Source organism: Carettochelys insculpta, chromosome 11 (genome assembly GCF_033958435.1).
Source record: "Carettochelys insculpta isolate YL-2023 chromosome 11, ASM3395843v1, whole genome shotgun sequence".
NCBI lineage: Eukaryota > Metazoa > Chordata > Testudines > Carettochelyidae > Carettochelys > Carettochelys insculpta.
Window position 1 is genome coordinate 8,082,763 of NC_134147.1, and position 11,621 is coordinate 8,094,383.

Genomic DNA, 11,621 nt, shown 5'->3' on the forward strand with positions numbered 1-11,621 from the left:
CTCTTCTCCCCTATCCACAAGGCTCATTATCCTATCAAAGAAAGCTATCAGATTAGTTTGGCATGATTTGTTCTTTACAAATCCATGCTAGCTGTTCCCTATCACCTTACACGTTCCAAGTGCTTGCAGATGATTTCTTTAATTACCTGCTCCATTGTCTTTCCTGGCACTGAAGGTAAGCTGACTGGCCTGTAGTTTCCTGGGTTATTCTTATTCCTCTTTTTATAGATGGGCACTATATTTGCCCTTTTCCAGTCTTCTGGAATCTCTCCTGTCTCCCATGATTTTTCAAAGGTGATAGATAAAGGCTCAGATACCTCCTCTATCAGCTCCTTGAGTATTCTAGGGTGCATTTCATCAGGCCCAGGTGACTCGCAGACATCTAATTTTCCTCAGTGATTTTTAACTTGCTCTTTTTTTATTTCAACTTCTAACCCTACCCCTTTCCCACAAGCAGTCACTATGTTGGGCATACCTTCATCAAACTTCTCAGTGAAGACTGAAACAAAGAAGTCATTGAGCATCTCTGCCATTTCCAAGTTCCCTGTTACTGTTTCTCCCTCCTCACTGAGCAATGGCCCTACCCTGTCCCTGGTCTTCCTCTGTTTCTAATATATTTGTAAAAAGCCTTCTTGTTTCCCTTTATGCCTGTAGCTAGTTTGAGCTCATTTTGTGCCTTAGCCCTTATCTCTTTGAAACTTGGGAAAGGCGGAATTGTTGCAATCGTTTTTTGGAGCTCTGAGTTCTCACCCTCTTCTGGTGCTATCAAGAGACTAAAAAATCCCAGCTGAGAAACATATATTTAGTCATTTTGGGTCAATGTTGAGTTGATATTAATTGTTGTAAATATCGGTATACATTCTGATACTAGAGAGCTCCACTATAATTAGTTTAATTTTTTAATTTCCTGAATGTCCTATGATAACTTTTTATAAATAAGTAATCCATTTCATTATGGTCATGCATTCATTTATAAATGCATACTTTGTTAGGATAACAGGTTGCCATTAGTAAAAATTAGTTAGCAAGTATCTTGGCTTTCATCTTGTGTTAAAGTTTCCAAAGGTAGAAGGGGGAATCAAATTGCTTGGAAAACAATTACCTTTTGACATACTAGATTTCAGTATGGGAAACATTTAAAAAGAGGCAAACGCTACTTGGAGATTAGTCTTTGTAAGGTAACTAGTGTAATTAACAGTGTATTAATGCGTGTACATAAAAATCTTTTTCTGCGTAGGTTTCCTGGCATTGTGCTTAAAGGCAAGACATATAAACCACTATTTGAATATTTTCTTAAGGTAAGTTAAGTCAGTCTTGTGTTTGGACACAGAACTAGATGAAAATGTTAAATCCAAGAGGCTGCAAATTTAAACAGTTGTATGTTTTGATCGATATTTCCATTGATATGACAGCAAAGTGAAAATTGTGCTCTCAGGAATTTACTTTCATTTATTTTAAGATCCATACTTTCTCTGGAGTTTAATGACATTACTAATCTCAGGTGTTTTGGATATCATAGGTAAAATAGGCAAAACACCAAGGTAAATCTCAGGCCTGTATTTCCCCTAACAAACTCATTGTCTCACATTTACATTAACATTGCTATATTCTCACCTCATGCTTTGCTACACAGAGCACTGTCACTTTGTCTGCAAGTTGGCTACTTGTGTTTTTTACCTTTTTATTACATTCTTTATGTTCATATAAATACACACCCTAGTGATGATGTAGATGGAGAGTAGAAACTAACTGCTGTTGCGGGGGGAAGTCTCCCCTGGCAGTTAAGATTTTTGGGGAATTGCTGTCATCCCCCATGTTGGCATTTTCTGTGTAGTGAAAAGGGAAGATGAAAATATTTTTTCCTAGCCTTTTCTATCCTCTTTCTTCTAACTTTGGTCTCCTTCATGAGTGGGTGGAGGTCCATTTGAGAATACAGACCATGCACAGAAGCTGAATAATGGATCAGGAAGCCAAAACCCCTCCTCTCAGCAACTTTTTGTTTCAAATCTTTACTATCTATTCTTTCTTCATGCTTTTCATTGTCGCTGTATTATTTTCAGGGATCAGATACAATCGGGGGGTTGGGGGGGACACTCAGTGGATGGCCAGTTGAGAAGACTCACACCTGCTAATTTCTATAAAATCCTTGATAATTCATGATTCAGGAAATACACTTACTATGTAATATAGCATGGAAAGAAGGGAAGGCACCTAAGGAATGGACAAGATCTGTGCTAGTGACAATGCATAAGAAAGGAAGTACGTTGGAGTACAAGAACTACAGAACAATTGCCCAAATGAGTCATCTAGGCAAGGTACTGATGGTGATACTGATGGTGAGACTAAGATTGCAGGTAGAAGAACATCTAGCAGATGAGTAAGCAGGGTTTAGGAAAGATAGAAGTACCTTACAGCAGATATTGGCACTAAGATTGATAGCAGAGAAAGCTTGATGAAAGAGCAAGAACATCAACACTTCCTTTGTTGATTTTTGAGAGAACATTTGACAGTATAAATCAGAAAGTGATGTGGGCAGTGCTGGAGTCATATGGAGTGGATAGCAGACTGATACTGTTGTTGAAGGATATCGATGACAATGCGGAGGCAGTGGTGAGAATGTGTGAGGAGTTGGGAAGTTGGTTTAGAACAAGTGGAGGTACGAGACAAGGAGATCTGATATCGCCAAGTATCATCTTCACGCATCTAGAACGAGCAATGGGCAAGATTAAGGAAGAGGTAGAAGGGATACCTGTGCATGGGAAAAGAATTAACAACTTGAGGTTCACAGATAACATGGCTATTGAGGAAGATGAAGAGAAGCTAGCAAAAACAGTGCAGGTTAGAAAATGAGAAAGGGAAGCAGTACGGACTGATTATGAACATTGATAAAACAAAAACAATGGTATTTGGAGATAAGGAAATAGGAAGGGAGATCAATGTAGATGGGATTGAACTAGAGAATGTAGAGAAGTTCACATATCTGGGGAGCAACATAACATGATTTAGACTGTCAGATGGAAATAGTGACTAGAATAGCGAAAGCGAGAGCGAGTTTGAAGGCAATGGATAAGATGTGGAAAAGCAAAGCAGTTAGCTTAGAAACAAAGCTGAGCATCTCAAAAAAGTGTGTATTCAGCAGCATGTTGTATGGATGTGAGACAAAGGAGTTACTGCTATTTGGGCATATTTGCAGAATGAATGGCTAATGAAAAATCAAGACCTTGGTATTTGTCACAGTGGATGGTTTTAACAGGAAAAGCAGATCCCACAGAGTGGGTAGATGATATAGTAGATTGGTGTGGAGTTAAGCCACTCTGCACTGGATGGGGAAAAATGTAAGGAGTTAGTGAGGGAGGCATCAGACATCAAAGGACACTGAATCCATGGGGGGTGGTGGTGGTGGTGGTGGTTTGATGTTGAATGTATGGATCGTCTGGTCCATTTTAATATTTTTGGGCTAGTTATAAGGTGACTTTATTGATTTCTATGGTCCTGTACAAACTTAGAACCAAGTTAATTACCTGTATTGGTGTTTTCTTACCAGAATGGTAAGAGAGGCATCAGATGCCAACGAGTGCTGAGGCCATGGATGATGATGGTGATGATGATGATAATTCAGTTACAAAAGAAAGAGATTTGTGTTAACACCCTACTTTTCCTTCCGTCTGACTGGAAAAATGGATGTTTGCTTACCACAGGAGGGGAATGAGGTCAATGCAATGTGGGAAGATGATATCAAACACCAGTGAAAATAGTCAGACTGATAATGGGGATAAAGGAATCGTGGGATAGGTTCCCACAATGCACTGCTGCAAGAGTAGATGTTTGCCAGTTGAACGTGGCAGCAGTAAGCTGGCTTCGTGAGGAGCACAAAGTATGAGTAGTGAGGATAGTCAAATTCAAGTTTATAAAATCCAGCATTACAAAATCGAGATTAATAAATTCAAATTTGTCTCATAGTGTAGATGTAGTTAGTTTTGGCACTGTGTAAACAGAATGGATTGGATTGGCATTTTAGCTAAGAGAAATGTTTAAAAATATCAGATTATTCCTATGTACAGTAAACTTTCATATCCGGCATTCTATTTGGAACTCTCAAATAAGCAGCGTTTTAACCATAATTAATTTTAGTTACACTGTCCATAAGTACAATATAGTGAAAGTAAATATGAATAAATACAGCAAATACAATGAGTTTACTGTATACAATACTACTGTTGGTAAATAAAGTGCTCTGCATACATTTTTGTTTCTTAATATCTGATCTTGTTGTTCTTTAGTGTTTTATGCATTGGTAGGTACACCTCTCTGTTATCCAGAATATTTGAATATCTGGCAACCTCCCCATGCTAGGGCTGCCAGATATGAAGGAGTTTACTGTGTAAAGTAAACTAAAATATAGGTCTAGCTGCTAATGCAGCTTTTTGGCTTAAAAGCTGAACTGTTAAATGTACAATTTTTATCATTTTGAAAAATGCCACTTTCCTGTATGTCTGAAAAAGAATATTTCAATATTTGTGTTTCAGTGTAAAAGCAATGGTGCTTTTACTGTGGTAACAGACAGCTATGTGAAGGAGGAAGAAGGTACAGGGGTTGTACACCAGGCTCCTTACTTTGGTGCTGTAAGTAAAAACAAACTTCATTGTACTGTTGGATCTGGAGCATGTTACCATGGATTCCAAGGCCCCTCACAGACACACAGTGCTCATTCAATGAAGGCCAAGAAGGATAATCAGTTGCCTTTAAAGCATTGCATTATTGTACGTGTTCAATCTTCTGCTTGTAAATGTAGTTGCCTGTTACTTGCACAGTAGTGGGAAGATAGGTTAGATGTCAGTTCCTGTCATCTTTACTATTCATAAAATATCTATCCTTGTAGCATCTGAGTGTGCTAGTGCCCTGCCTTCCCTCGCCATGCTTCTGTATCTTCACCTCTTTGGTCTAAACAATTTTGTGTTTAACACCTTTTTTTTCAAAAGGCTGTTTTATATCCTTTTCCATCCCCCAATTTGATTAAGTTTTTGAAGATTAAAAGAGTTGGGTAGATTTGCTTTGGAGTTAATCAGGTGGCCTTTGTAAACACTGTAATTGCCACACTAGATGAGGCCTGTGATCCACTTAATCAGCTCTCCTGTTTCAGTAGCAAGTAACAGATGCTTCCAGAAGATGAAATCTCTCTTAATGTCTGGTAGTTAGAAGTTAGTTTAATTTTTGAAGTATTAAATGTGGTCGCCTTTAAGAGTGCTTGTTGGCATACACTACTGCCACTCAGGATGGTCTTGTTATCCATTTACATGTCCAGTCCCTTTTTGAATTTTGTGAGGTGTTTTTTGGCCTTTGACATCCTAATGTCTCCTTTTTGAACAATTTGTCTATTCCTATGCTTTATTTCATTTTGTCAGGATGAAAAACAGCAAGAAGTCCTGTGGCACCTTAGAGACTAACAGATATTTTGGAGCATAAACTTTCATGGGCAAAGACCCGCTTCATCAGATGCATGAGTGGAGATTCCAGAACCCCCACTCATGCATCTGATGAAGCGGGTCTTTGCCCATGAAAGTTTATGCTCCAAAATATCTGTTAGTCTAAAAGGTGCCACAGGACTTCGAGTTGTTTTTGAAGGTACAGAGTAACTTGGCTACCCCTCTGATATTTGTCAGGATGAAAATTCTTATCCAAATATTACACAGGAAAACATCATGCTTTTTTACTTTTAATGACATAAGTAGAATAAATTAGTAAGAAGCACAGAAGTTTCACTATCTTCTTAAATGTAACAATTGCCTCACTGGATCTATAAATAAGAGCAGACTGAGTGTGAATTGTTAACTGAAAAATGAATGCACAAAAGGAGTGTTACTGTAATAAAGGACTCTTGAAAATTTCAGAGCCCTTTACAGTTGCTAGTGGACAAAGTCCAAGGAGTCTAAATTAAGAGGGGGAAAAAACTGTCTAAGAATCATTAGCATTCTGTTAATATCTCTATTAAAAATTGGTTTTATCAGTTTAGGGCATTGCAAATAGTGCGTTTGTTTTGTATGGCTGTAACTCCACAGACCAAATTTTACGTTACTTGCCTGTAGACAACTTTATGATAGAACAAACTGACATCTGAATACATGGATATTTTGCCTACTGGAGGAATTTATACAGTGCCTGTTCAAATACTGAATTCTGATTTGGATGTTGAAACCTTTTCTCCTTCTACCTCTGTATCCACCCTTTCTTCATCGAGTGTCCCTGTGGGTGCTCCACAATAGGTGTCGGGCTCGCCCGGCGCCGCAGATCGGAAGTCTTCCAGCAGTTTCTCCTGGATTGCACATGTGCCGGCGCGTGCCGTTCCCCTGCGCGCCCCCGGCCATGTGCGCAATCCGGTCCCTGCCAGTTCCTGCTCAACTGCCATCGGCTGCAGACGGAATCTGCTCAGGCTACGGCCAGAGTCAGATTAAATGGTGTTTCTACGTGTAAATTGTTGTTTTTTTCCCGTTTAAAAAAAAAAAGAGGACAAAGAATATCAAAAAATATATATATAGTAAAAGAGAGAGAGGAGCGGAGAAGAAGAGGTGGATGTAAGGCCAGTAGGCTGCCCGCTGCCCTGCAGGCCGGTGTCTGCGATTCGGGTAAACAGGCACGGATTAAGTGCTAAGTACCCTATTAACAGTAAAAGACTCACCGCGATGGCCTCTTCAGGCTTTAAAAAGTGTGAGTCTTGCCGTGAAGCTATGCCGGCCTCCGATGGGCACAGTGAATGTATCCGATGCCTGGGGGAATCACACGTTACCCAGAAGTGTTCCCACTGTGCTAAGCTCACAGCCAGGGCCAGGAAAGACAGAGAAGTGCATCTTAAAATGCTCTTGTTTGACAAGGCCCTCCAGCCGGACTTGCCGGAGAGGCCTCAACCAGAAGGGCCCTCTGGGTTCCACAAGAGGAAGTCAGCTTCTTTGACCCCCTCGGTGCAGAAATGGAGGAAACTCTCCCCAGTTCGATCCTTGCTGGCGGTTTCAGCGAGCGGGACGGCGGGCGGAGCACACAGCCCCCAGCCGCATACTCAGGCAAGCGGCAGCGCATGTGGCAGACGCTGAGCCCCTGGTTACAAAACAGCTGGCACGTGCGGCACCTAGAGCGTCGGCCAGGCAAGCTCCGGAACTGGCAGCCCCGCCGCAGGTGGCACCAACCCCCGCAGCACCAATGGTGCAGGGCCAACAGGCACAGAGCCTGCAGGCACCGGAGGACATTACCCACGTGGCACCGCAGCTGAGCGGGCCGAGATCCCCGGTGCGGGAGGGGGCGGTGCCAGCCCCGCAGGGGAGGGGAAAGGCAAAAATAAAAACCTGGCACGGCAGCCTTCTCCGGACAGGGCTGCACTGCTACTGACAGCAAGCCCTCCCCCTGTGCTACACACGCTGCCCAGAAGGCCTGAGTCTCCACCAGCCTATCCAGAACCTCCTTCTCCGTTCCTCCAACCAGTGTCACCATGGCTTGGGCCACCTTCACCCTTTCTGGGATTGGATCCCCTGGAGTACTACCACAAACCAGTTTCACCACTATCTGTGTCATCGCGGAGGTCTCGCTCTCCCAGACATCAGGGGTACACACCCTGAGAGTGGTCCAGGTCTCCATCCCCGGACCCGTGCCCGTGCTGCCATGGTCGTTCTTATCATGCTGGACACAGACACCCCAGGCCTATGCCCAGGGGCAGGTCACCCCCCCTCCCCCCGGCCGTCCAATACCCCCGTGGACACTCTCGATCGGGGATGGAAACACAGTTATCTCGAGGGGAGTTAATTTTAGAACCCCGAGACTTTCCTTCGCAATCCTCCAGCGAGCAGGTGTATCATTGGCTGCAGGAACCTGAGAGTTCGAGGGAGGTTTATCCTAGTGGTTCTTCCTCATCCTCCCCAGATGAGGCCATGGCCCCCTGGGATGTCGCTCCCCCGGATGACCTCAAACAGTTCCAGGAGCTGTTTAAAAGGGTGGCTTTCACACACAGCATTCAAACGGCAGAAGTGCAGGAGAAACATCACAAACTCCTGAAAAATTTGAGACCCCCGGCTTCATCCAAAATTGCTATTCCGCTGGACGAAGCCATTATGGAGTCAGCCACTACCATATGGCAGACTCCGGCCTCCGTTCCACCTGTGAACAAGAGAGTGGATAAGAAGTACTTCGTCCCGGCAAAGGGCATGGAGTTCCTCTTCAGTCACCCACAACCAAATTCTTTGGTGGTCGAGTCGTCCCAGCAGAGGTCAAAGACTTCTCAGTATAAATGGGGGGGATCAGACAAAGATGCCAAGATGCTAGAGCTGTTTGGCAGGAAGGTATATTCCTCTTCCACCCTGCTACTGAGAATGGCAAATTATGCAGCACACCTAGTGAACCATAATTTTGATGATTACTCCAGGCTTACTTCTTTCATGGATTCACTTCTGGAAGATAAGAAGCCGGTGTTAAAGGCAATTGTGCAAGAGGGCTACGCAGCTTCAAGAACGGGAGTCCAGATCGTCCTGGATGTGGCAGATACGGCGGCACGCTCAATGGCTACAGCAGTGGTCATGCGTAGAGAATCTTGGCTCCAGACATCGGGTATCCCGAGGGACCTACAGGCGAAGATCGTGGATCTTCCCTTTGACACGCAAAAGTTGTTTACAGATTCAACCGACTTGGTCCTCCACTCTAGTAAGGACTCGAGAGCTACACTTAGAACCCTGGGTATTTATACTCCTCTATATAGGAAGAAAAAATATTACCCTCAGCAAAGATGCTACCCATACCAACCACAGCGTGCGCAGTATCAATGGGGCTATGACCAAAGGCGACATCAACAACAGCAACAGTGCAGAACTCCCAGACGACGTTCTCAACAAAGCCGTACACCCTCAGGACAGGCCCAAAGGCAACAAGTTTGACGGGCACAGCAAGGGCTGCACTATCACTACCATCGTGCAATGCCACTCTCATCTCATGTTCCATCATCGCCTCAGACCATTTCACTCCCAATGGCAAAAGATCACCGCAGACAAATGGGTGCTGGAGATCATAGCCACGGGTTACGCGATCCCCTTCCAGTTGCTCCCTCCGACGAAGCCTCCTTCCAGGCCTCACCTCCGGGACGCTACCCACGAGGCGAGGCTCAAGCAGGAGGTGGAACACCTTATGTTCATAGGGGCAGTGGAAAGAGTGCCAGAACAATTCCAGGGGAAAGGTTTTTATTCACGCTACTTCCTCACAGAGAAGAAAACAGGAGGCTGGAGGCCCATCTTAGATCTTCGGGGCCTCAACCGCTACTTACGCAAGCAGTGTTTTCAGATGATTACAGTCGCCTCCATACTCATGGCAGTGGACGATGGAGATTGGTTTGCAGCCCTCGACTTACAAGATGCTTACTTTCATATAACGATCCACCCAGCACACAGGCGCTTCCTCCACTTCATGGTTGGCAAGGAACACTTCCAGTACAGGGTTCTTCCGTTCAGCCTCTCCTCGGCCCCCAGAGTCTTCACCAAAACCCTGGCAGTGGTGTCAGCCTACCTGCACAGACAGGGGGTGTTTATATTCCCATACCTGGACGACTGCCTACTGAAAGGGGCCTCGAAGGCAGAGGTCCTACGCATGATCCACATCACAGCGGACATGTTTTCTTCGCTGGGCCTAGTCATCAACCTCGCGAAGTCAAAGACTGATCCCACACAAGACATAGAGCTCATAGGGGCACGCATAAACTCTATCACAGCAAGGGTGTACCTACCTGACACCCGCTTCCGCGCCATCAGTTCGCTGGTGCAAGTCATCACATACAGCCCCACGGTGCTGGTGTTAACGTGCTTACAGCTGCTGGGCCACATGGCGGCAGTGACGTTTGTGGTACAAAATGCCAGATTGCACATGCGAAGCCTACAGCATTGGCTGGCGAGCGTCTACAAACCGGCATCCCACACTGTCCACAGGGTGGTGTCGCCCACGACAGAGGTGCACAGGTCCCTGGCGTGGTGGGAAAACCCTGAGAACCTGCTAGCAGGGGTGCCTTTTCACCAACCACAAATTTCTATTTTTCTTACTACCGACGCCTCCCAGATAGGATGGGGAGCGCACATCAGCGACAAGGTGACGCAAGGGCTATGGTCCCCTGCGGAACAGACACTGCACATAAACATACTGGAGCTCAGAGCAGTGTTCAACGCCTGCAAACATTTTCGAGACCACATATATGGCAAAGTAGTCGGGATCAGTGCAGACAATACCTCCACCATGTTTTATATAAATCGACAAGGAGGAGCCCGATCCCGTGCCCTATGTGCGGAAGCAGTCCGACTGTGGAACTGGTGCATCGCCAACAACATAACGTTGAAAGCCTCGTACTTGCTGGGCGCTCACAATGTGAAAGCAGATCAGCTGAGCAGGTGCTTCGCACTCACGCACGAGTGGCAGATCCGCTCCGATCTGCTACGACCGATCTTTCATACGTGGGGTTTTCCCCAGATTGATCTGTTTGCCACCCAGCACAACAAGAAGTGTCCCCAGTACTGCTCCAGGGCAGGAGTGGGGCGGGGGGTCCCTGGGGGACGCATTCATGATTTCATGGAAGGGCCCCCTACTTTATGCGTTCCCCCCACAGCGCTTATCCACAAGGTCTTGCAGAAAGCCAGAAGGGAGAGAGCTCGCATGATACTAGTAGTCCCAACGTGGGATCGGCAGCAGTGGTTTCCCTTGCTTCTGCGCATGTCAGACCGCCCACCACTCCCTCTACCGGTGGCTCCGGACCTACTCACGCAGGCTCAGGGGTCCATAGTGCACCCGCACCCTCAGGGCCTGCGCCTACAAGCATGGCTAATCCATGGCTCAGCTTCTTAGAAAGCACATGTACGGAGGGAGTACAACAAGTCCTGGAAAGTAGCCGAAGGACCTCCACCAGGAAGACTTACAAGCAGAAATGGACTCGATTCACAGCCTGGTGTTCCGCTGAGCAGTTAGCTCCCCTTGACGTTCCTATACCGATAATACTAGAATACTTTTTGGACCTCAAGAGGAGCGGGCTTTCCTTATCCTCGCTAAAAGTCCACCTTGCTGCTATATCAGCCTTTCGGCATACAGAGGAGGAGCCCACGGTATTCGCCCATCCTATAGTTACCAGGTTCTTGAAGGGGTTGATAAACCTGTACCCCCCTCGGAAACCGCTTCCACCATCGTGGAACTTGGACTTGGTGCTCAGCACGCTAACGGGTCCACCTTATGAACCATTAGCCACGGTTCCCCTACGTCTCCTTACGATAAAAACAACCTTCCTCCTTGCAATTACGTCAGCTCGCAGGGTCAGTGAGCTCGCAGCAGTTATGGCAACGCCGCCCTGCACAGTATTCTCAAAGGAGGCGGTAACCTTACAGCTGCACCCAGCCTTTGTTCCAAAAGTTTCTTCAGAGTTCCATCTTAACGAACCAATAGTTTTATCCTCGTTTTACCCGAAGCCTCACAGCTCCAGCAAAGAGGCACGCCTGCACCTCCTGGATGTGAGGAGGGTGTTGGCCTTTTACGTAGACAGAACTAAATCGTGCTGGAAAACGGACAGGCTTCTAGTGTCTCTCGCTCCCAGGTCAAAAGGGGAAGGCCTCTCTTCACAGAGAATTTCA

At 45.6% G+C, this 11,621-nt stretch overlaps 1 protein-coding gene across 3 annotated transcripts in view; it reads left to right on the top strand.

Moving 5' to 3' along the window:
- The window catches only part of IARS1 (isoleucyl-tRNA synthetase 1), a 193,736-nt gene that overhangs the window by 41,507 nt on the left and 140,608 nt on the right, over nucleotides 1-11,621 (top strand). For all 3 annotated transcript variants that reach the window (XM_075004893.1, XM_075004892.1, XM_075004891.1), the window contains 2 exons: nucleotides 1,238-1,298; nucleotides 4,527-4,622. In XM_075004893.1, coding sequence (XP_074860994.1) covers nucleotides 1,238-1,298; nucleotides 4,527-4,622 — 157 coding nt within the window. The remainder of the gene's footprint in view (nucleotides 1-1,237; nucleotides 1,299-4,526; nucleotides 4,623-11,621) is intronic.